Source organism: Podarcis filfolensis (genome assembly GCF_964270895.1).
Source record: "Podarcis filfolensis genome assembly, chromosome: 8".
NCBI lineage: Eukaryota > Metazoa > Chordata > Lepidosauria > Squamata > Lacertidae > Podarcis > Podarcis filfolensis.
This window is the reverse complement of record NC_139611.1, coordinates 56,245,161-56,271,545: the sequence shown is the minus strand read 5'-3', so window position 1 is coordinate 56,271,545 and position 26,385 is coordinate 56,245,161. Positions and strand designations below refer to the sequence as shown.

Genomic DNA, 26,385 nt, shown 5'->3' with positions numbered 1-26,385 from the left:
TGATCCCCCAACCCACCCCCATCACTGGGCCTACCTAGGGTGAGACCATAGGCACCAACTTGAACAAAATATTGGGGGGCTGCCCCCTCCCGCAAATACTTCTCCACCCTCCCTACCCTTCTGTGGAGCACAAGTTCCTTGGTCGTGCGTAACTGGGCACAGGCCTCCCCTGCCTCCCCGCTCACTCGCCTCTCGCACCCCACCAATGTGCAAGAAATTTCTGCCCATCTGCCTGCTTGCCTGCCACCTGCCTCCATCCCCCAGCCCCACCTGCTCACCTCTCCTACTGGTCGGCCTGCCCACCTGCCTCTTCCCAGCTGCCCTCGCTCAAACACAGAAATGGTACCAAAAGCAGGTGAAAAGAGAGCTGCACCCATCTTGGCTGGGGGGTGGCTGCCCAAGGGAGGGAGAGATGGAGGTAGGGAGGCACTAACGTGCAGAAAATATTGGGGGACCTGTCCCCCCATTTTTATTGGGGCGCCCAAGGAACCATGTTCTGGATCCCTGATGCCTTAGTACTGCAGCTGGGGCTTGTATGTACTGTACTGTTTTCACTCAGTTTGTTTTGTGTGGTTGCAATCTGATCGTACCACAAAGTTTTATTGTTACTGTTTTTGCATTGTTGTAAAATCTGTTGCCAACCACCTGTTTGCAGTATCTGAACAATATTGAGCCCTCATCTGCTCGCACCCATACGCATTAAGATTGTGTGATTGTTCTGTATACTAGGCACGCCGCTAAAAGGTTTATTTTAAATATGTGCTTAATAATCCCCTGCTTTTTAAATGTGCAATAACAATCTATTACATTCTAATTAAGTTCTTATTTGAGTCATTTAATTAAGAAAGGGACTATAGCAAGTACCAAAACACTTTGCCTTTCTAGACTCCAGGATCCACGGTTTCTCACACCGAAATTAACACTCACTGCAAACACCTCATTTGCCTGCCTGTTTAATCAGTTCATGCATGTTTTTGGAGGGTGTAACTGGGTGATGAATGGTAGTGCCTAGTGATACTGGTCTGGTTCACACCTCGCTTTAAATCATAGATAAACTAAATCATAGTTTAAAGGCAAACATGCAGGGTGCTTCACTGTATTGCTGAAATAGCGGATACTGTGCTCTTTCCCCAATAGCTAAGGCATGGTCTGGCTTAGAACCACAGCCCATGCATTGTTCCTCTCCAGATAAACCATGGTTTGTTTGAAGAGAAACAAACCATGAGCACAGATTCAGATGCAAGGCTGCTTTCATATTACTTATTACTACATTTTTCATTATTTTTATTTATTTATGTATATAATTTCATCCTACCTTTTTCTCCAAGGAGCTCAAGGTGGCAAACACATTTCTCCCCCTCCTCTTTTAATCCCCACAACAACCCTGTGAGGTGGGTTAGGCTAAGAGGCCATGACTGGCCCAAGGTCACCTAGTAAGCTTTATGGCTGAGCAGGTCCTGGTCCGACATGCTAACTGACACACCACACTGGATCTCACCTTTATAACCCACCTTTCATCCAAGGTGGGATATTTGGTTTCACCCTCCTTCCCATTTATATCCTCAATGGCAACCCTGTGAGCGCTGGCAGAGGAAGAGGGGTGCGGAAGGAGTGAACCACCCCCGGCAGCGCAATCCCAGTGGGGTGCCATCGCGGCTGCCCCCCCCCCCCGCACGCTGGGTGCCACGCCCCCATAGGCAGTATGCCACACCCCCAGGATGCGCACCACGCCCCTGGGATGCACGCCAAGCATGCCCCCACCTGCTCTCCACACACACCCCGGTGCTGGAGCATGAAGCTCTGCCACTGCCTGTGAGGTAAGTTAAGCTGAGAGACAGAGAGACTGACCCAAGGTCACATACAAAGCTTCATGACTCAGTTGGGATTTGAATCCTTGTCTTTGGAGAAAAACAAACCACTGGTCTAGGTTCAGGCGTGATGCTAAGGCAGACCATGCTGGCAACAAAGCAGCAGCAGGACTGGGGGAGGAGCAGCCTGCCTGTGATTTCAGCAGCAGGGACTAGCGCCTTGAAACCATACCTAGGGTTCGATCTGTTGTCATTGTTGTTGTTGATTATTATTAAATTATTACGTTGCCCTTCATCTGTAGATCTCAGGGCAGTTCATAGGATAAAAATACAATATAAAAACACAAAATACAAGAACAAAACAATACTCCCTCTTTCCCCCCATAGCCTCCCACAAACAAATTTAAAAGGATACAGGATGTTAATCAGCCCAAGGCCTGGTTGAACAAGGCCAGAAACCCTTGGGGAGGCAAGTGGGGTCTGATCTTCTGCCACACTAACTGAAGGTGTGTGGTGACATTTATACAAGGAAAAGCATTTAACTTGTGCAGTGACTGAAACAGGAAAAGATCCCAGAGCTGAAGCTGCAGGTGCAAATTCAGTCTTAAGCATCATCCAAGAATAGGGTTAAACATAAGCAAGGGTCATCCAACACATGGGCATAGCCAAAGGGGGGGCATGGGGGCAGCTGCCCCCTCTCAGATCAAGTAAATCAATAAAAATACTTCACTAACTGAGGTTCTGCACCCCCCCCTAACCTAAATCCTGGCTATGCCCATGATCCCATATCCTGATCCCTCAAAGTCTCAAAACTGTCCCCCACCACAGACACACACAATGACACCTTTTTGTGTGTGTGTGTGTGTTTTAAAGATACCTGCAAAAGTCATTGTCACCAGAAGCCGAACAGACGCCAGCAATGGGCTGTTAAATGCTGCAACACGGAGCCCACTCTGATAAATTGAAGTAATTGAAGAAAAATGCAAAACAGTCTGCAAATTGGTCAGACAGGAGACTAAAAGCTTCTCAAAATCTGAGTGCTCACCTCTCAGCAGCACCTTCTCAAATGATTCTACCCATAATTTACAGGCTCTCCTCCCCCACCCCTCTTTTCCCTCTACAGGTAGTTTTTAAAGGGCATTCTATTATTACTATGTGTGACATGCACAGTTGTGTCTGGGAAACAGCTGTGGAACTGTAATGCTAACAAACAATTTCACAGAAAATTCAGTTTGCAGAACAGGGAAATGTGACATGCAGCAGGGTCCAGGGCACTGTCCTCCGGTTCTCTCACTTGCCAATCAAGGCAAAAAAAATAAAAATGGAAAGAGGCAGAACATAAGAAGAGCCTGCTACATCAGGCCAGTGGCCCATCTAGTCCAGCATCCTCTTCTCACAGTGGCCAGCTGGATGCCTGTGCAAAGCTTGCAAGCAGGACACAAGCACAAGAGCCGCCTCCCCTCCTGTGGTTTCCAGCAACTGGTATTCAGAAGCACTGCTGCCTCCAGGTGTGGAAGATCATAGCCATAATGGCTAGTAGTCATTGACAACATTGTTCTACTCCATGAATTTGTCCAATCTTATTTAAAGCCATCCAAGTTGGTGGCCATCACTGCCTCCTGTGGCAGTGAGTTCCATAGTTTATCTGTGCACCTGCGGGAAGAAGGACCTTCTCTTACCTGCGCTAAATCTTCCAACATTCAGCTTCATTGGACACCCCCAAGTTCTAGTACAGTGGTACCTCGGGTTAAGTACTTAATTCATTCCAGAGGTCCATTCTTAACCTGAAACTGTTCTTAACCTGAAGCACCACTTTAGCTAATGGGGCCTCCTGCTGCTGCTGCCGCGCCGCCGGAGGAGGATTTCTGTTCTTATCCTGAAGCAAAGTTCTTAACCTGAAGCACTATTTCTGGGTTAGCGAAGTCTGTAACCTGAAGCGTATGTAACCTGAAGCGTATGCAACCCAAGTTACCACCGTATTAGAGCATGTGCAGAAAAGTTTCCTGAGCACTCCTTGGCCTCTAGAACCATCTTGTGTGGCAAATCAGGTGGCTTGCTGGCCAATTTTAGGGGACATGGTGCAGGCAAGAGACAAACCAATGTGACCTTATGCACCCTCCTTCTGGTGTGGGCTAGAGCAGGCTTCTGACACTTCCTCTCAGGCTGTCTTCCTGGTCATAGCTACTCAGGCAGGAGTAGGCTCCCCTGAATACAATGGGTGTTTTGCATCTGAGAGTTGGTGGTGGTATAGAAGTTACAGTGCTCTAAAAGGACCTGGGAGACCAGGGTTCAAATCCCCACTCAGCTCACCGGGTGACCTTGGGCCAGTCACTGCCTCTCAGCCAAACCTATCTCACAGGGTTGTGAGGATAAAATGGGGGTGAAGTCTGCAGGCCACCCTGAGGTCCTTGGAGGAAAGGTGGAATGTAAATACCGTATATACTTTCTTAAAATGCTTACAATTGCACTCTGACAGTCTAGAATGGCTGTGTGGAAAACCAGCAGTAAATGGAAGATGTCAGAGAACAAGAATGAATTCTTGTCTCTCCAGGCAAACCAGGAATCGTATCTAAAGGCTATTTTATTAAGATGCAGTTCCTACACAAACACTTTCAAACGGAAATAAGAGAGAGAGAGATACTTACTCACTCCACATTGCCTCTAAGCTAAGATTGTAAGTTTGTTTAAATATTTATATGCCACATTCTCTGACATTCAAAGGTACTTGAAGCAACTTAACAAGAAGAAAAGCACAGAAGTAGCAAGGAAAAGCAAAGTCCAGATTTATGGCCTCAGATTCAGGTAGCATTTTCAGCAGGAGAACAATTGCACAGTCAGAACTCAAGGCACTTATCCCAAGGACCAGATGAGGCATCTTAAAAGTAAAGTCCCATTCAAAATAACCAAATGCACAGAAATAGCATGGGGGACACCTGGCTTCACAGCAGTACTATGGGTCTTAGTAAGCCACAAGCTTAACATGAGTCAACTGTGTGATGCAGCAGCAAAAATCACTAATGTAATTCTAAGTTACAGCAACAGAAGTGTATTGTCCAGATCAAACAATTGCACAGTCAGAACTCAAGGCACTTATCCCAAGGACCAGATGAGGCATCTTAAAAGTAAAGATTTTCTTCTCTATTCTGCCTTGGTTGAATTGATGCTTTTGAATTATGGTGCTGGAGAAGACGCTTGAGAGTCCCATGGACTGCAAGAAGATCAAACCTATCCATTCTGAAAGAAATCAGCCCTGAGTGCTCACTGGAAGGACAGATCCTGAAGGTGAGGCTCCAATACTTTGGCCACCTCATGAGAAGAGAAGACTCCCTGGGAAAGACCCTGATGTTGGGGAAGATTGAAGGCACAAGGAGAAGGGGACGACAGAGGACGAGATGGTTGGACAGTGTTCTTGAAGCTTCTGAAATGAGTTTGACCAAACTGCAGGAGGCAGTGGAAGACAGGAGTGCCTGGCGTGCTCTGGACCATGAGGTCATGAAGAGTCGGACACAACTAAGCAACTAAAAAATAACATTCTGCCTTGGTCAGACCTTATTTGGAGTACTGGGCACCACAGTTTTTAAACAACATTGACAAACTGGAACATATACAGATGAGGGTGGCCAAGATGATCAAGGGTCTGGAAACCCAGCCTGATGAGGAACAGTTGAGGGAGTTGGGCATGTTTAGGCTGAGAGGTGATTCAGATATCTGAAGGTTTGTCACATGGAAGATGGAGAAAGCTTGTTTTCTGATGCTCCAGAGGACCGGGTCTGAACCAATGGATTCAAATGACAATGATGAAGATTCCAGCTAAACATTAGGAAGAACTTTCTGATGGTAAGAGCTGTTCAACAGTGGAGTAGACTACCTCAGAATGTGATGGACTCTCCTTCATTGGTAGTGTCTAAGCAGAAGTTGGATGGCCATCTGTCAGGGATGCTTGAGTTTTGATTCCTGTCTTTCAGGGGGTTGGACTAGATGACCATTTGTTTCCTTTCCAATTCTACAACTCTATTGCTCTAAAACCCCACACTGCAGCAGGGAAGGGCCATGTGTCACCAATCCAAGCTCCTCCTCAGCCCTTGGGACTTCTCTGAGTCAATTTGCTTAGGCTCCTAGGGCTCAACAATATAGGCAACCATAAATCAGCTGGATGCAAAACTTGATGGGAGTTTGAGTCCCAAAACACCTGTAGAGCTACTACTGTAGGTTCCTACCTTGGAGGCTGAAGGCAGCTCAGGTGCTTTCTCCTTTCCGGATTCTGTCAGCTGACATCTCAAGGTGGCTCTCTCTTGAATGTGCCAATTATTACCCAGAATGGCTGATTTCAAGAGTAATTATCCCCATTATAAATTGAATCAGATGGTTTATAACAGCCATAAAACATACAACATGGCTTTAAAAGAAAAACTTCATTGGCTCCCCTGTGGTTTACAAGTAGTTTTCTTCCAATAAAAATGCAAACACGCACTTTTGTTGGGAAATGGTCATCAATAATCCCTTCCACAGACTTGTCTTTCTTTCCCAAACAGGCAGGTCCATTTCCTTTGAGGATCACACACGCACAAACACCAGCTCCTTGGTTTCTCCAGATCTTCTTCCAAATATGCAGATCATCACAACAATATGCAATTCCGGCTTATTCCTGGTGCAAACTGTCATCATTTATATGGAAATACATTCCCCACAAACTCACAGAAAGGGACAGTCAGCCACACAAAAGTGACCTTAATATCACAGCAAAGGTGCATGTCATCCTGTCTGTCTCTGTGTCTGTTTGTGTGTGTGGTGTATCAAACTGACAAGCAAATGTTAAATCTAGTCAAACTGTCCTCAGAAACGGCCTATCCAGAAGGCAACAGGAATGCTTTCCAGCTGCATTTGCAACAAGGCACCAATGCTTTGCGATGATTAGTGCCCCGTCTTGAATGGAAGCGACCTTTTGTGTTCTTTCTAATATGAAAGAAATGCTAAGTACCTGATGCCAGCTGCAGAGGAAAGGCAAGATCACAGCACTGCAAGCCAGAGGCAAGATGGCCTTTAAGGTCAGACACTTTAAGGAGAGAATTAATGTGTTTGCAACAGACGAGAGATCTCTGTAGCCATTTCAAACAAAGCAACTTCTTGAAGGAGAACGAGGCTCTCTCAAAGGCATCTGCAGCTCCAGGTTCAAGAAGAAGTTGACTGAGATTCATATCCTCATTACCAGAGGCCTGTTAGGCACCCAGCCCCATCACACAAGTTTGGAAGAACGGCCCAAGAGTAAGAAAAAATCCATCCTCAACAACAGCCGCAGCAAAAGGAGAAAATTACAAGGCACCTGGTGTTGTCCTAGTTATCCATTCACAACCATGAATTGATGGAGTGGTGTTAATTTGAGGGTTTAGTAGTATGGAATTAGGATTACAGTGGTACCTTGGTTTATGAAGGCTGTAAACCCAGAAGTAGGTGTTTTGGTTTGTGAACATGTTTCGCTTCCTGTTGAGTGTGTTCCATTTGTAAATTGAGTCCCCCGCTGCTATGGGAACGCATGCCTTGGTTTAACAATGCTATGATTTAAGAACAGACTTCCGGAACAGATTAAGTTTGTAAGCCAAGGTACCACTGTATTGGTGGGTGCTATACCACAAGGCACAAGAGCAAAGATCTTCCTCTGGAAAACTCGGGTTATGTACACGCCAGCAGCTGAAAATGCAGCATCTGTCCCCATCCCCGTCCCCCCACATTTCAAGTAGCATTGCTGTACATGCCAAAGTCGGGGTGGGGGTGTCCTCACCCAATGAGCATTACCTGCTTGGTTTCTCAGTGTCTGTAACCCTGTCAATTCATGAAATTGTCATCTGAGCATGTGGAATAGCTGTCTGAGATGTACACAACTCAGCTTCACTGCAAAGTGCACATGGCTCACATTTTCGAATCGTATTGAGGCTGGTTCTAGGGGAAATGCATCAAACAGCACTATTTTTCAAGAAACTACAGGATGAATAGGTGTAGCCAATGGGGGGGGGCAGGGGGCAGCTGCCCCTCATAGATCAAGTAAAACAATAGAAATGCTTAACTAACTGACCAATCACATCAGTTCTGCCCCCAACAAAAGTCCTGCCCCCACTAACAAAGTCCTCCCCCAAAAAAATAAATAAATCCTGGCTATGCCCATGACAGGATGGATTTGGATTGTAGCTCATGTTATGTGTTCATGGCTTCAAACACCTGTGGCAGGAACAGTTCTGCCCTTTTCATCCTCCTCTGGCCATTGATTTCACACACTAAGGTAGGACTGCCCACCGATGTCTTCTGGGTGTCTATGAATGCTAGAGAATGGATATCACGGGAGCAAGGAGAACACTTCATGGAAGTGTGAAACTAGAACTCATTGCAATCAGTGGTGGTGGGAATGCTACATGTTAATCAATGGTTTATCATTGCCAACTGATTCCAAATGGTTTCCCTGAACTGGCAAGTGTGAGCGTCTTATTAGTGGTGTTGTTATGCCAATGCCCTTATTCCACACATGCACAAAGAAGCACAAAGCACAGGAAGTGGCCTTGATTGCAGATTTAAGCTTGAAAGCTTGTGGGCGAGTGTGTCCAAGACAAGATGAAGAGTTGCTGAAAAGGTTGCTCTGTGGGCTGGGAAGGAACTTAACACAAGTGCAGGCTTTTCCCCATGGCTCACAGAAGCAAATGAGACAAAATATCAAACACTGAGAATGGTGCGACAGAGAAAGAATCTTGCAAATTTGCACCACCAACAATGACATTTTCTTACCACATATTCTCTGATACAACAGAGCAGATTGTGAAAACTCCATGTTTCTGAAGCCAAGCAGATTCCTTTCTTATCATGGGTGCAGTTATGTTCAGTTTTGTCCAATGGTTATGCCCAAACCAGACTAGTAATCAAAATGGAAATTCTTGATACTCACCCTCTTTGCCAAATCCAGAGCTGGCTAACTTGTGCCCCTTCAGGTGTGGCTTGACTCCAACTTCCTTCACCCTGGCCAGTGGCCATGCTGGTTTGGGCTGCTGGCAGTTGGAGTCCAACCACATTTGGAGGGCTGCAGGTTCTCCATCCCTGGCCTAGTCCCCTGAAAGGAGAACAACAGCTGAACATTTTAAGAAAGGCCTGAGGAAAACCTCTTCAGTTTGCCCTGCACCTGAAATCAATGGCAGTGTGACTGGGGCACATAGCTGCTTCCTGAGTTACGTCATTGGGGTCCATCTAGCTCAGTATTGTCCAAACTGACTGGCGCTGACTCTCCAGGGTCTCAGATGGGAACATGGGGCCTTTTACATTGAAAGCAATGACTCTGCTCCTGAGTTACCACTGAGTAAGAAGAGAACCTGGGCCTCTTCCCTGCAGAAGATGAGAAAAGCCACTTAAGTTCCCAAAGCAGGATTTGGATTTGGTTGGGAAACCAGAACATTGCAGGAATGTTGTTTAAAGGCATGATGAAATGGTGGCAGGACACATCAGCCAAAGCCATCATTCCCACAAGTGTTGTGTTTTCTCTCCAGCCATGTCTTAGCTGTTGTTGTTGGCAGAGAGATGGAAAAAGAGAGAGAGGACATTTGGGATGAGGAAAAGAGCAGCAGCAACAACAACAACATATTCCTGGAGTAAAAGGAAGATTTAATTAGGTTGTGAGTCGCCTCCAAAAAAAGAGTACTAAAATTAAATGTGAATTCATAATGGACAGTATTATGGGTAATGAGATGCAAATTGGGCTGGGTTACAGCTTTTAGTGTGCAATTTGCTTTCCCTCTAATTGGGAGAAATGGATCTGGCCCCAGAAGCCAGGTACTCAAAATGTAAAACAGCCTCGTAGCAAGGAAAGGAGATGCTGCCACTCCAAAACCAAATAGCCAGAGCAACATGAATATTTCAATATGACAAAACAGAGCAAACACTAACTTTCTTTTAGCTGAACCTTCAGCCAAGCAAAACAGGCAACACACTCCAGTGCCGTGTGAACAGTGGACGAGGGTCCATCTAACATGGGGATCTGTTGGGAACAAAGCTGTCCAAGACCGTTTCCATTTGGGAATGTTTAACTTATATCCTTCCTTCACAGGGCAAGTCTGCAGCTAAAGTCAGAAGGCTCAGGAACACAATGAACTCCCCAAGCCACACCTAGCATCTGTTTCGGGGTCAGATAAGTCACTGCAAGCTGTCATTGCCCCGCATATTGTGCAATTTAAAGTGAGCACTAGTCTTGCTGCAAGGCTCAGATATTCTTGGATCCTTCAACATCTATTGAGCAACTGAAGTGGCAATTCTGGGAGCAGGCCCATGCAGCCTGGGGGGAGGAGACAGCAGCGTATGCTTGCCCCGGGCCTTGGAGGGCTAAGCTGACCAGGGGTCCTGCCAGGAGCCTGCTGGACTTACACTTGCCAAGTACAAGACTCCCACCCCAGGCCTCAGACAAGCTCTGCATGGGTCATTCTGGGAGTAAAACCTACTGAGTTCAATGAGATTGACTCGTAAGTAAGCACACACAGGGATTACACTATGAATTTTGTTTATTTCTATGAGCTGATTTATGGCCAGTATCTCTGTTTTCAGTAAGTGTACACTTGTTTCTTTAATCCCGCCTAGCAAAACTTTTCTAGAAAATATCTCTTTCCTCCCATTAGCAATCAATGGGGGATTTAAGAGAGTTGCACTGTCCATGCAGGAACAAACTGTCAAAACGCAGTTCATGCACCACATAGTTAAACTATGGAACTCACTTCCACAGGAGGCAGTGATGGCAACGAATGTGAATGGCTTCAAAAGAAGACTAGACAAATTCATGGGGAATATGGCTGTCAATGGCTCCTATCCATGATGGCAATATACAACCTCCAGTGTCAGATGCAGCAATGCTTCTGAATACTAGTTGCTGCAGACCATAGGAGGAGAGAGCGCTCTTGTGCTCAGGTCCTGCTTGGGAGGTTCTCATTGAGGTCTCTGGCTGAACACGGTGAGAACAAAATGCTGGGCTAGATGGGGCCCCAGACCTGATCAGGCAGCCTCTTCTTACAGCCTTATGTTATGTTCTTAATGGGAAGAGTCACAATAAAAATTATGCTGAACATCACACAAGGTTTGGGATGTCCTGCAGAAACATGCTTGCACCCCATGCTTTTCCCTCAGTGGCCACTGAGCCTGGCATGCCTAAGCTTTTTGCCTCCTCAAAAAGAAAGCTCCAAGCTTTACATAAGCCTTAACATCATCAAGCTACAAAGAGCAGGACATATTTAACAGTGGACCCACTCTTTGTATTAAGGGGACTTTGGAACACAGCAGTGCCTGAGAATGTACTGATCAGCCAGGGAAGCAGTGGCAGCCATGAAGTTCACTGTGTGACCTTGGGTCACTCCCTGTTACTCAGCCTAACTTACCCCATAAGGTTGCTGTGAGGATTAAAAGGGGAGAGGGAGAGGTATGCCACCTTGAGCTCCTTGAAGGAAAGATGGAATACAAGTGTAATAAACATACAGGAAAGAGAGAGATGGAAGAATTCAGGTGCTTTCTCTTTGCTTTAAGAGAAATAATTAAAAACAAAGGTTGCCAAACGTTTTAAACATTAAAAAATGGGGTAAGATCTTGCCATTTAATGTACAAAGCCAGCCCCTCTTTTTGAGGACACCAGAGTCACCTTTCATTTTTATTTCCTGGCACAGCAGGAAGAACGAAACAGCCTCCCCAAAAGAAGGAACAGCAGCAAGAAAGTCGCCTTTAGTCTCAGGCCCCATCAATTAAAACTTGTTCCCACCAATCAATTCAACCTTTAATTCAACCTTTAAACGACTGCATACCAACCTCAGCCCTGCAAACAACAAGGCCTGAGGGGCATGTACACTGTGGGCTTTGTCTTTATGTGCTTGAACAAAAGACCTTGGAAGAGGAAAACTGAAGAGTAGTGGGGAACATGGAAAACTCCAAGTCATTCTTAGCAAAATATCCTCAGGACACTCGAGAGAGAGCTGAAATCACAGCCTGGATTTATTGCTTTGGCACTGATCGATTACTTGAAAGCATTAGGTAGATAAAGAAATTGATTATTCAATAAATCACTGCATGCCCCATGAAAGCAGAGGGTATTTTTTTAAATAGGCAGGGGCCAGAGAAATACAAATCTGTAGTGGGCAGGCAAGAAACTCTCCAGCATGGAAGGTGAACGGTGGCCCATCACTTCCCACGTGTGTAAAGAGGGAGCCATTATTTCGAATCTTAACACATCTTAACAAGTAACCTTGAAGAAGCTACAATTGGTAAGGGAAAGAGAGAGAGAGAGAAGTGCTTTGCATGTTCACTTGAGTGCTAACCCCCAGAAAGACATGTGGGCCACACTGGGTGACCTCAGACAGAAATTCTCAAATAAAAGGCTTTGAATAAAAGCCCAGATTTCTCCCAGAGGATTGCTGCTCCTTGATATGTGGCTAATTGCAGGGGGGGGGGATTCTGCAAGTGGTGGGAATGTGCCCCCATCTCAGAAACTTGGGAACAGGCACCTTCCACATGACACACCTAGGACAATTTTAAAAAATCTAATTAAAGTAGATAAGAGATAGCTACGGCCAACTCTTATGCTACCCCTATTGCTACCCAGCTTACAGCCAGCTGAGCCCCAGATCTTTTCATCCTCCTGGCCTCTCCATCTCCTGGCTTTTGCACTTTTTTTTAATGAGGGGGATGAAGTTGTGAATGTGCTACTGGAGAGATTTCACCCAAGTCCTTTGCCCAGCGAGAGCCAGGACAGAAGCCTTTAGGGAGTGATGCCCTGCATGTTATTGAGTAAGAAAATAGGCCACAGGGGAAAGCATTGGGGCACAAATGCAAGCCAAGTCAAAGCTCACAGGTTGGATGCTAGCATAGGAGCCAACTCCCAGGGGCCAAAAAATATTTGAGGGGGCCGGGCCACCACAAAGTTGATTGGTATTCCCATTCAAATGGTGTGTTTGCACCATAATTGATCAATTATGTGGGGCAGGACATACCTGGGCCCCAACAATATTTTATTCAAGTTGGCACCCCTGAATATTAGGGCGGGGGCGGGAGCCCTGCAGCAGCTGTATCATCAACAAGATCTGCACCCTGCTCTCACAGTGGTCAACCAATGTGCAGAATCTGAGCACAATAATATAACTGGCATCACCTGAGATTCCTAGCAACCAGTATTACTGCTTCCAACAGTGAAGGTTGGACATAGCATTGGTAGCTAGCTGCCTCTGAGAATCCTATCTTCTCACTGATTTGTCTCATCCTCTTTTGAAATCATCCGTTGGTGGCCATCATGATAGCCTGGGGGGGGAGAGACTCTATAGTTTAGCTGTGTGAACAAGTCCTTTCTTTTACCTGTCCTGAACCTCCTAACTTTCAGCTTCCTTGGATGACCCCATTGAGTTCTAGCATTATGAGCGAGGCCTATCCACTTTCACTAGCAAATGCTAGAGGAATGAATGAATAAATGATAGGGGCGGCAATTCTACCAGGAACATCTACAGAGGAAATCTCTTGCCAAGGGACATGACTTCCTGGGGGACTGTCTTTGATTTTACTCAGAGTAACAGCAATTCATATTATATGCTGAAGCTGCAGGCCTGGCCTTGCTTGCCTTGCTGGCTTCAGTAATGGCAGAAAGCATCTACAAAGCTACAGCAGCGGTGACTCTGGCCTGGGACTCAGAGCCCCGGTCTCTTGTCTCTGAGCCACGGGGCTTTTTCCAGCTTCCCTGGGGAGCTCAAGTTCCTCAGCTGCACTTTTCAACTTCCCAAGAGAAGCCTAAGAAATCAGGGCTGAAAATATCCCCCGCAATGGGTCACCAAGACCTGGTATGCCAACGGTTTCATTTATTTATCTGAAGTGCTAAAATCTCCTACCTTTCATCTCAAAGCAGTAATCAGAGAGGGGCAACACCACCCCCTATATTTAGAACACTCCGTTGTGTTTTCATCAGCTTCAGATGCAGAAAGTCATGACTTTTTTATGTAATGCATCTGAAATATTCTACAGACGCTGGAAGAACCTGTCTGCCTCCCTCCCTCCCAGTCTCCCCTACATCCCCTTCTCAACCCTGTGCTCACATGTTCTCTGCTGCCCCCCCTGCCCTGCCCCCATTTTGCTTCTCTCATCCAAATCTGCTTCCAGACCTCTTCCTACCAAGCTGTTCCCAAGGGGCAGCCAGGTCCTCCTTTATCCATCATAAAAAAGACAACTACTTCTGCAAAGCCCTTCCCGACTCCCAGTGTCCCGCCTATTTGCTGTGGATTGTAACCCTTCCTTTGTGGCAGCAGAGACTGAGTTGCGCCTAGAGTCCTCAGCACAAAACAAAATAGCAGCAGCATGGAATGGCATTGCTGTGGTTGCACATGTACCAACTTCCCCCTGAAGCAGTCCACTGGGCTCATCCTGGGGGCAGAATTAGGGCCAGAGTCACAGCTGCAGGCATGGAAGATTAAGGCATGTGCGGGATGGAAAGTACAGTTAATGCACCTCTAGACCTGCAGATATGCCACACTTTTGTAATCTCCCCTCATCCAAGTGGAGAAGCAAGCAGCACAACATCTTTCAAACTGGGAGGAGGCATGTTTCCTGAGTGCAAGGGGGAATGACAGACTTCGGGGAGGACAGATCAGCCTATTTTTGTTTCATGGCAGTTTTGCACAGACTGAGGTCTTAGGTCTGTTCTCTACCACTTTTACAAATTTTTAAAAAATGCTTGTTTTATATGGATTTTATCCTCATACTTTGAGGTTTTTTCTATAATCAAGCGGCATATAAATTTTATGAAATAAAATGAATAAATACTTCCACTGATGTATTTCATTATGCTCTTCAATGCATTTCCCCTTCCAAAAAAAAAATATAATTCTTTTTTATACACTTCTATATAAAACATGCATTCCCCCCCCCCCTATTTTTGGAAGCAAAATTGCATTGTAAAATTCAGAGAAATGCACAATCCAGTTGATACCTGTATCCTACATAAGGGTGGGGCCAGCAATTCAGCCCTCTTGCACAGAGAAGGCCTTTTCTACTCCCCCCACCCCCGCATTGCCATTCAATGATTTACAGCTGCTTCTATATTCCTGATATGGCACAGCAAAAACAAAAACCAAGAAACCATTTGCCAACCCGGAGGCGGGGGTATGGTGGGGAGGAAATATTCTGGGCATAAAATGCAGTTTTGCATTTTTAAAAAATCACTTAAATAATAGCACCGTCACAACTAGAGGGATAAAATGGAGCTGGTGGCTGCTGCCCTTATGCTCAACAAATTTATTTGGGAATAAGCTCTGTTCGGTTGCACAAAAGGACAATATATAAATATCTATATTTAAGTGGAAGCAATAAAAAGGGGGGGGGCCTCCTGCTGCAGTGCCTGGAAACATTACATAAGCCCACTTCCTCCAAGAAGCTCCTCCGGCATGGCCAGGTGGTGGGATTTAAAATAACTCCCACGACTGCTTTCCCAAGTACTCTAAATTCACTGCAGAATAGTAGCAGGCGAGTCTGATGCCAGGTCCCAGCAGACCTCCCTAACTCAGCTAAGCTCGTGGCTTATTCCATATTTTATTTACTGTTTTATTGCAAGAGACAAAAGATGACAGCCGTCTATTTATTAAGCGGGAAAACACACAGCCTACATCAGGCATTTCTTTTCGCATCATGTTCCATTTTGGGTGCTTTCGAAACAGGCTGCTTTGGCCCTCTCTCAAACCTGTTGCTTTGAAATTCCCCCCACCCCACCCCATATATTCATAGGGGTCCCCAATGTTCAGCCACAGGGGCTTTACCTGGTGCACAGAGCAGCATCCCCACCCCTCCACCTCATTGAAAACAGCCTTGGAAGAAGCCCATAGGAGCCCAGATAACTGGTGCTGCAGCGGAGTGGCTTGGCTGCAGAGCGCAGCCCATGACACTATCTCCAGTTTGCAAAGATACCCACGGACCCCCAAAGCCCATAGCTTTTTTGCAACTCTGGGATAGGGGAGGAAAGCAGCCTCTTTCATTTCCAGAGCAACAGGGAACTCAAGCAGCCCTGAGCAGCAGCTGCCCACTGCTATTCCCAAGAGGCATTTGGTCTCTGTGAAAGTTGTGTTGATGACAGAAGGATCTGGGAATGAAGAGAGCCCCGCAGGCAATAAAGTCCCACCCTACAGGAAGCTCCAAAACGTGTTATTTATAAAACATATTTGTAGCAACTTTCAGCTCAAAAAAGAACCTGTGAGATGGCTTACAACAATGGGATAGCTACTCAGTTAAAAAGAGCATTCAAAGCCCAGAGCCAAACAAAATCAGCCCCGTAAGAAGACAAAATTTACACACACACACAAAACTGGAACAAAAATGTATCCATCCCCTGCCTAAAAGACAACAGAGAATGGGTCAGTCTAAGCACCCTGGGGTGGGGCACAGTGGCGGGGGGGAGTTGTTTAATTCTGGTAAGGTAAAGGGACCGCTGACCTTTAGGTCCAGTCGTGGCCGACTCTGGGGTTGCGGCGTTCATCTCACTTTATTGGCCGAGGGAGCCGGCGTACAGCTTCTGGGTCATGTGGCCAGCATGACTAAGCCGCTTCTGGCGAACCAGAGCAGGACACAGAAACACCGTTTACCTTCCCGCCGGAGTGGTACCTATTTATCTACTTGCACTTTGACGTGCTTTCGAACTGCTAGGTTGGCAGGAGCAGGGACCAAGCAATGGGAGCTCACCCCGTCGTGGGGATTCGAATCGCTGACCTTCTGATCGGCAAGTCCTAGGTCCTGTGGTTTAACCTACAGCGCCACCCGCATCCCAGTGTTTAATTCTGGTACTGCCACCCAAAAAGCCCTACCCCAACCACTGCCCTTGAAGGATAGCTCTGTTGGTAGAGCATGAGACTCCTAATCTCAGGGCCATGGGTTTGAAGCCCCACATTGAGCAAAAGATTCCTGCATTGCAGGGGGTTGGACTGGATGATCCTTGTGGTCCCTTCCAACTCTATGATTCTATGATGCACAACAAGCCTCAGATGACCACAGCTGAGAGGCAAGTTCATGTGGGAAGTGAAGAGGCAGCCCAAAACCCTCAGCTGGGTGACTGGTTAACCACATTCTGATTTTCATTATTGTTAATTTTATGCTAGAAAAACAGGCTTCTTTATCTCAGGGTTGCAGATAACTCTTTGGAAACCATTCAGACCAAATCTCTAGCTGCCAGCCTCTCAATAGCCTAACTGTTCAAAGTTTATCCCTGTCCAGACCTGAAGCCTGAGGTCTCCTCAGAGAAAGAGCGTGGGAGCAGAACCCTCCAGCAGATCTCCAAACCCAGTGATGCTGAGGAACCATCAGACCTGGACATTCTTGACACCAGCTGCCTGGATTAAATAGTGATCCCTCCAAACCAGGATTGCAAGCATGGATCAGGTATGACTGGAAGATCAGGAGAAGCATGGCCAGATTTCTAATGGTGCAAATGCTACAATTGTACAAGGTACAATTGTAATGGCCCATGCCTACAAGGGGGCCTAGATGCTTGAGCTTTCATGGAGTGGGGTGGGGGAGGAAGCCTTTCCCCATACTAGAAGGAAAGTTATGAAGCAAAATGTGCAGGCACCCCCCTAAGCAATTTGGGTGAGATAAGCCAGCCTGGCTGCTCCTGTTGAGTTTTTATGAGTGAAGTCAGAACTATGATTAATGAATGAGATATTTGGACACCAGGCTATAGGGATTCCTGTGCTCCTAAAGAGCTACTGCTTTCCTTTCCCTTATAAAATTAAAAGAACAAAAAATAAAAGTAAATAAATAATCTGCAAAATGTGCAACATGTGAGCTGTACCTAGTTTCTCTCACCAGTGATATTATTATTCTTTTTTATCAGTAAGGAAAAGAGGGGAAACATTTGTTTGGGGGTGGAAACACATGAAAACAAAGGCAGTTGCCAGTGGCATGGAAGCACATTAAAACCTTTTGCCAACAAGATAATGATGATGATTACAATGATGACTGCAAAAGTATCATGGAGAAGTGTGACATTATGCAATTCCTATTTAAGCGTATCCTGTGGACACTCTGCTCTTTTGGGTTTCCCTGCCTGTCTCTCCAAGGATGCACCAGAAATCGTGCTGGCTCAGTAGACTCTAGATGGTGAAAGAGGGTGGAAGTTCACCACACCCCTTAAAAGCAACAAGAAGCATCATTCAGCAACTGCAAAGGGAATCTGGCAGGTAAAGGTAGGAGGGTAGAAATCAGGACACATGTTAAGCGTCCTCAAAGCACAGCGCCCTCTGCTGACCATTCACACCTGAAGCACCAGCTGCCATTCAAACACCTGCCGTGGTGTCTGCAACAGATCGACCCCCTCTCATTTGACATTATTAACACAACGGGAGCTTAAGAGCTGTCATGTGAAAAGGGCAAGAGTCACCCTGCCAGGTGGGCAACAGAAGGATTTTGTCAAATCAAGGAGAGTTAATATAAAACCACGTCCTCGGGAGCAAAACGCACACACAACAAATGCAAATGAATTCAAGGCGCAAAGTGAAAGAGCAATATGGTTTTCCTGTTGTATGAAAAACAGGATAAGTTTGCCAGAAGATTAGAAATGACATCTGCATCTGTGCAAAGAAACAGTCCTGGGTCTTTCTGCTCTCCTTACAAATGCAACAGCCAGTTTAAGGAGTTTGAGTTGGGCATGAAGCACATTTGGAAAAAGCAGCCAAAGCATTAATGTCTTTCATTTTTATCAGTCCATGCAAGTGTGTCCTCTAACGCATTTTCATCACTTGGGGTGGGTTGCGCTTGCAACAATTAAATTTTAAGACCACCCTAACGATATCACAGCCCACGACACAATAGAGGGTGGCCGACAGAGAAAGCCGCCTGACTCTCCCACTGTGCTCCTGGCTGTGAGCTTCGCAAACCCTACGTCAACTACAGCCCTGTTTCCTGCACTGCTGCCAAACCTTAATATCCACGTAGATGGTTCTCAAGAGAGCAGGGATTAAGTAATTAGATTTGCCTGCCACAAAGAAGCAACAATGACACTCTCGCTCGAAATTCATCTTACAGTTTACACCCCAGCAGCCTCATTCTCACCTCACAGAAATCACCAAATGACTGTGTGACCTGAAATTAAAAACCCATTTTGGGATCAGGTTTGAGCAAAAAAAAAGGGAGGGGAGGCAGTTTTGGAAGTATCTCCCCCCCACCCCGAGAATTAACCATTCTCGTTTCATATGAAAATACAGTGTTTCAAAAACATAATATGAAATCAATCCTCAAAAAACACATCAACAGGAGAAGGGGAGATGGAGGATGCAGTTTCTGCTTCTGCAAAGGGGACAGATGGCTTCCATCCTCACTCCACACCGGCAGGTAAAATTCCATTATGCGCCAAGAGCATCGTCCCAATTTTGCATTTGCATGCCATAGAGCCCAGAAATTTAACGGCGACACAGCATTTACATGCATGTCACTAAATGATCCTTTGAGCTTTTCAAGTATGACATCTATGCACAGGAGAGAGAATTGGGGTGTGGGAGGCGAAGGCAAAGGCCACTTCAGAGCCTGATCAAGCTAGGCTCTACACACACACACACACACACACACACACACACGACCTGCTGCCACCAACAGCCTGAATCTATAACCTGAAAAGTAGGGTGCAACTGTATTTTATTTTTATTTTATTTATTAAATTTATATACCGCCTTTCATCAAAAGATCTCAGGGTGGTTCACAGAACTGTAATAAAAAACAAGAAACAATAATAAATAAAACATTAATGCTGGTTAGAAAATGGGAGAATTTTAAAATAGGTAGATGGTTACATACGCATACACACTGAGCTTATGGAAGCTTAAATCCACATCACAGAATTAAGTGAAGGGGAAGGGAGAGACAAGGAAAAAACCTAAATCCATATTATGCATGGATACACTTGGGCCTGCCTTAATCTTGGCTGCTGTATTCACAAAAGCAGCCTCTCATTGTTTGTTCGCTGTTTTGCTTCTGGAAGGGCTCTTTGTAATCTGCACCAGCAAGACCTAAATATCAGCATCTACATACAGATTTTATTTTTTATTTTTATTGGAAAGCAGACATGGCAAAGCATTGCAGCATTTTTTTTTCTTTGACATGACAAAAAAAAATCTGCTAGATGTGCATATGTCCTCCTAGTATTTTAAATACCATTCAGTCTTTTTTAAAAAGAGCTATTTCCCTGCTCCCCCCGGGGCATCAGGGAACTTTCAGACCTGGCCTGGTGCTGCATCTCTTCCTGTACGCTGGCCTGAATCTGAATGGACTTGCGTTTCACTCTGTTTGCTTCCCTCTCTTGTTTTAAAAGGATTTTTAAAGGCATTTGGAATTTCCGCGCTGGAAGGGACAGTTCCTCAAGCTAATGTTTTCTAACTTGGTCCTACCATTCCCAGGTGGTGAGAAGCCACTTGTCTGAAGCTATTTGCTTTGCGCGGGGAGAGTGTGCGAGGGCGGAGGGAGGAGGGGTGACATATTGATCTTCATTCAGTTTGTGTCTTCTCCAGTACGGCTAAGCTTTATTGTATCAACGGCCGTGGCTGCCGCCAGTGTGCCCCTCTCATTGTTTAACACTCGCCAAGACACAAACTTAGAGACAGGCGCTATGTCCCCAGATGGCTGTGGTGACACATCCCATCACTGCTGCGGTTGGGCGGGGGGGAGGGTAGGATCCAGGCAGAGATCCCAATCTTGCTTGCACACCGATGTAAAGTGATCAAGCCTCCCTGGCCCAGAGCCCTAATTCTGAGGAATTATCCTGACAAGATCACCCCTGATCTTGCAAACATCTCCGTACCGGTTTCACTTCGATAGCATCGATTTTCAATTACGCTTCCACAAATTGGGAGCCAAGTCGTCATCTTTCAAGGCATCGATCCAGGTTTACAGTGGGACAAATCTGGCATTGCCTCTGAGTCTGACTGCAGCTCCTGAGATCAGTGTGGCAAGTACAAGTGAGCAAGCAGGTGGGTCGATCCGAGGTGTGTAGAATCAGGTGAGGCTCTGCACACAACCCCCAAGGAATGTGGAATGCTGCATTCTCACATACATTCAAAGGGGGAAGCATTGCTCTCCAGGATCACTCATCTCCTGATACCGGGCAGAGTGTGGTCACATCAACACCCACACACCCACACACTTGTTGCACTCCTTAAAGGCTTGAGCGCACCATCCACCTTCTAAATCACTTCTTCCAGCCACCCCATGAAACAAGATTTTCTCCAAGCTATTCATCACATCCAAGCCAAATAAAATAATATCTGACTCTTTCCTCCAGATTCTTTCTTTTCTCACAGAACAATACCAGACACAATTGAACACTGCAGTTTTCAATTGTGAAATTATTATTTGGAAAGGGGGGTTAGGTATCAGGGAAATGCTGTTAAATCTCCCTGGAGGGGATGACTGGAAGCGATGTTTCTAAAAAGAAAAGCCAAACAGAATAATGAGTCCCAGGAATAAAAAGGCTACCCTCTCAAGGAAATGTAATTATGAATTGAATTTGCCCACAACACATTTCTGTAAAATAATCAATGAACTATTTTATTTTCGGCAGACTACAACCGCCCACATGCCTCCCTTCTGTGTTACTTGTATTTTATCCAAACAATTGATGGCACAACCTCCTTTCTCAGTCACAAATTAGCATAACTCATCTCTTATTTCAGCCTGTTTGTTTCGAAACCAGCATTGTGGCCTTCGTCCCAGCTGCCTCACAAGCCAAGAGCAAAAAAAAAAAAGAAGCCCCTTTCTTGCCGGGCTTACGACGACAGTGTACACAAAACACAAGATGCGCCCTTTCCAACCGCCAATCTGCAGAATGCTAGGGTGAGGAGAGCTGTCAGTGCTTCTATGCAAAAAAAATCTAATAATAAAAAAAATATAGCAGAAGCTTGCTGTCTGTGGGAGAACACCAAGGCTGATGGTGGCTACATTTTGGCAAGGTGCCAGACAGCTATTGTGTTTTGGTCCAAACCAATTTTCCCATTCAAGTCCACAGTGCATGTAGGACAATGCAGAAGGGAGATGGATGCTTCACCTAGGAGCATCATCACACTCTGGAGAGATACCGGCCACCTGCAGAAACCCAAGGATCCATGGCAACGAGACACTCCTCTTGTGAGTCTAAGATTTCACCCAGATTTTGACTCTGTTGCCTCCCCTTTTAGCCTCTGCATATATTTGACCTCTTTCAACAAGGCAGAATATTAATTGATGCTTCAATCAGATGAGTGATTTGCCACAGCAATCAAATGCGACGTCCGAAGGCTTCTTGCAATTGGAGAGGCTTTCGCCGTCTCCTTTAGGGAAGCTTTTGCCATGTTTCTCGAGGTTTTGCGATGTCACAGGCTGCAAGGCAGCACAAGGGGGAGCAGAGACTTGCTGCTGCATCACTCAGCAAGGCTTTTAAACTTCAGATGAATGAAAGGCAGGCAAGAAATGCGATTTAACCATAAATGCCAAATGAATTTGCTTCATGGGGAGTCATTCACTCCAAAGGACAATACTTTGTTCAATTGCATTTGCAAACTTACCAGCAGCCACCTCACTTACACCAGCCAATATTCATGTAAGACAATTGGGCTGTGCTGTTCCAGATTTACCCCCATGTTGCCTTTGAAATCCTCAATCCTGTGTCTGCAATTACATTTGCACCAGGCATAATAAATCACACTCAAAGAAAGATTATGCTCAAAGTTGCATGACATTTGCACGAGAAAACATGAAGATGTTCCAGTAAAAAACATCTTCCTCTGTTTGCATGCAATGCTGATTAAACCCAATGCTTATAACTCAGAAACGATGTAGGAAAGTACTGGAATTTTCTCTTTCAGTGAGAAAAACCATGATTTCAGCAAAAACAGAACCACAGATCTCCCCACTCCAAGCCGTCTCTTTTTTCAGAATCATGCCTTGTTGTCATTTAACCAGGCTGTTCTATTTGAAATTCAACAACTTTCCTGATTTTTTAGAACTCAGTTTATTGTAAAACCTGATTTAAGTTGACACAAAAGGACAAAGAAATGAAATTAAGAAAGCGGGAAGGATGAAATTGTAGCATTCCTAAAAAGGAAAAATGACAGTTCAGCATGGGAAAGCTGTGTTGACTTTGATCTAAACCTGAAATTGCCGCAGTTGCTACAAATTCTCTTGTCTCTCTGGCTGTTCAGTTCTCTTCTTTTATGTGACATTTTTAGAAAAGAGATTTTTACATAGAAAAGCATTAAATCTAACCAACATCTTTCCTTTTTTTCTTTTAAAAATTAAAACAGTTTTCTTCCACCAGCTTCCAGGGGAAAGCCTAGCCAAGCCAGATTTGAAAAGCAGAGTTTAGAAAATTATTCTCCATCCTTGAAAATCAGTTATACAGAGAGCTCTGGAAAATAAACAATGGCTCAGATACACCTGAGTGGTCCTCTAGAAATAATCCATCCAAACAAGAAGGTAGAATCCACAGCATTTGCAAACTACAAACTCTTCTCTGTTCTTTCTACAAATCCACCAGTGCCTTTTCACCTCAGAGAAAATTCCACACCACAGGAGGTGGAGTTCAGCTAGCTGGGCCAGCTCCCTCCCCTTTCGAATATCCAAAGGGGGCCATGTGCCCACTCTTGAATGGCACAAACACAACAGTATATCAAGCATCCAAATTCCTTGGATTTATGTTCCAGCCATGTTTACAACCAAGGTTAAACCTGTATACTCTCAAATTGTCAATGAAAGCAACACAGCATGGTGCATGTTCAGATGAACAACCTCCCCCCTCCCACAGCCCAAATGCACATTCATTTTTGCAGTTAGCATACATTAAGCATCAAATAGGACCCATTTGCCTGAAGCATCCATAGCACAAGTACAAGAGCTCATAAAAGGCTGTTGACCTTCCAACCATCTTAGATATATTTTTATTTATTTATTAAATTAAGGTGAGGAAAAATCACTGCATTATGAAGAGGCCCCTTAGGCCCACAGAGCAGCCTTCCTCAGGTGACATACATGCCAAGGCTCTTGGGGGCTCCTTTGATGTTTTCCAGCTCCCCAAGCTCACATTCAGCCATCCCAGGACAAAACGGACCCATCAGGTGAAGCCAAACAACAGTCACAGTTGCAATGGAACATCAGGTCCTGATGCCTACACAATCCAGCAAACACTGAGCAGCTCAGTCTATGGGAGTGGGACTAAAGAGGGTCCACGTTCAGGCACAACAGGGGCTACCCCATCCTCAAGAGATGGTGCACAAGCCCACAGGCACTGCAGAGAGCTTGGCTGGAAAGACCACCTGTACTGGACCAGAAGCCATACCTCACATTAGTTGGAAATCAGCCTGCTGGATGGACACTTGGAAAACAAGGACAAAAATGGAGGGAAGGCATTCACCAGAATCGCACCTCAGATTGCCTCTCTGTCAAAGACACCAGCTCTGGAGGGGTGGCTATTCTGGCTCCCTTCCCTGATGGAGGCAATTCAGCTGTTCCTGGGCCAAAGAACAAAGGAACTCTAGAGCATGTGTGAGCCCAGAGGCAGCTGCTTCCAGTGGAGACAGGGGGTGGGGAGATACCCTTACAAATGCCACCGTGCTCTTAGGCAACTCCCCTTCTGTTCAGTGGGGCAGGAGTACTTCCCTAGGGACCACGTTCTATTAGCTGGGGATGGTGTTGACCTCTGGAATCCTAAGGGCTGCCCTGGTATTAGAGCTGCCCCTCCCCTCTCTTCACCACACCATGCCAAGCAACAAAATCTCCTGCAAGAACTTCCAAAGACAAAGGGAACCACAACTGAACTATGCTGGAAAGGAGGCAGAAGAGAAGGCAGGGGAATGTTTTCTTTTAATTAAGGCACAAAAAAGATACTTTGACTTTTGGATTCACTTTGCCACATGGCTAAAAATTTACAGCGGTTCCTCTCTCCCACTCCTCTGAGCCCCGGGAGCAAGAAGAGAAAGCCTTGCGCCGGCTGGTGGAAAGCAAAGGCAAGAGACATCACCCTTGGCAGCAGCAACAAAATCTGGTACTATATTTGGGGGAAAGGAGTTGTCAAAATATTGGGGGAAGGGGGAAACCCTCCCCATTCAGAGGCAGTAACTGCTTGCTGGGAAACAGCATCAAAATTTCAAACTCCACATTTGCACCTGGCTCCTGTACAGAGGGAAATGTAGCCGCCAGCGCCTGGCCCTCAGCATCCCCTTTAGCGCAGGATGTGCTGGACCAGAGCATCTCGGAGGCGAGGCTGCATCCTCCGTAGCATCTTCTCTAGCCCGCATCCTCTCTCTGCACAGATCAGAAAGCGCCTCGCGGGAGAAGCCAAACTTTGCTTCCTGCAAAAAGCTCCGTCTATATCGGCAACGAAAGGGGGAAAGGACGAGTGGGGGTGCGGGAGGGGCAAACTTCCCGTCGCCTGCTAGACGTCTATCGCAGAAGGGGACAAGCCAAAGTAAGGAGGAGGGAGGGTGAAGAGGCAAGTCCCCCCCCCTCCTCGAAGCCACCTCTGGCTCAGAGACAGAACCCCCGCCAGCAAAAGAACTCTGTTCTTTGCAGAAATATATATCTATATCTCGACTCCGTCTTTAAAGTCTTGGGAGGGTCGTTTTCAAGGTCTTTTATTAAATAATCAATCAAGGTCGCCCCCCCGCCCCTATTGCCAGCCAAACGCCCCAGGAAGCCCCAAACCCAATAAAATCGCCCCAAAGTGGAGTGACAGCCCACCCTAAAGAAGAAATAGCATGATAGTGAGCCCTGACCTCCCTCCCCCCCCCCGCCCCGGTTTGTCGTCTCACCCACCGATGCGGATGACATGGGGCATCCCGTGGCAGGAGTGGAGCCAGACGAGCCCCAGGAAGAGTCCGGCGGCGGCGGCGGAGGCAGTGGAGGCGGCGGAGGAGCGGCGGCGTCGGTCCAGCGGCGGGAGGAGCGGGCGCGGGCGGCGGCAGCAGGTCAGCATCCTGGGCGGGCGGGCGAGCCAGCCAGCCAGCCGGGCTCCGGCTCCGGCGCCCGCTACACCTCCAGAGGCGGCGGCGGCAGCAGCGGGCGAGGCGGCGGCGGGGAGGGCGCCTCCCCCTCAGCCCGGGGCATCCTCCTGGCGGAGAGGAGCGGCAGCTGGAGCCGGACCTCCGCGGCGGCGGGGACGTGCAGGAGGAGGAGGACCCGGAGCCGCCGGAGCCGCCGCCGCCCCGCCACGCCCGGCGAGGCTCGGGCTCCCCCTACGCCCGGTGCGCGCTCGCCTGCCTGCCTGCCTCCTTCCTCCTCACAAGTTCCCCCGACTGGCGCTGCCTCCCGCCGCCGCCGCTCGCTCTGCCTGGCGCGGAGCTGTGCAGCCGCGTCCACACGGGGAGGGCGGGGGAGCGTGGAGGGGGCCTGCTGCTCCTGCCGCCGCTGCTGCGGGAGGATCGCGGCCGAGAGGTGCCGGGGCTCAAGCCTCGGAGCAAGGCACGCCCTCTGCCCGGCAAGCCCTGCCCCCGAGGCTCAGGCGGAGGGGGAAGGCACTCTGTACATGCTCGAGGGCATGCCGGCTAGGCGAAGGGAAGGAGGCGGTAGTTCCCGGTGCTGAAGGAGCTGTCCCGGTGCTGAAAATACT

General features: G+C 46.8%; 1 protein-coding gene across 1 annotated transcript in view; it reads right to left on the bottom strand.

Moving 5' to 3' along the window:
• The window catches only part of GRIK3 (glutamate ionotropic receptor kainate type subunit 3), a 186,593-nt gene extending 160,814 nt beyond the window's left edge, over nucleotides 1-25,779 (bottom strand). The window contains exon 1 of the mRNA XM_083625175.1: nucleotides 25,593-25,779. Coding sequence (XP_083481301.1) covers nucleotides 25,593-25,752 — 160 coding nt within the window. The 5' untranslated portion in view covers nucleotides 25,753-25,779. The remainder of the gene's footprint in view (nucleotides 1-25,592) is intronic.
• Between the last annotated feature and the right edge of the window lie 606 nt (nucleotides 25,780-26,385).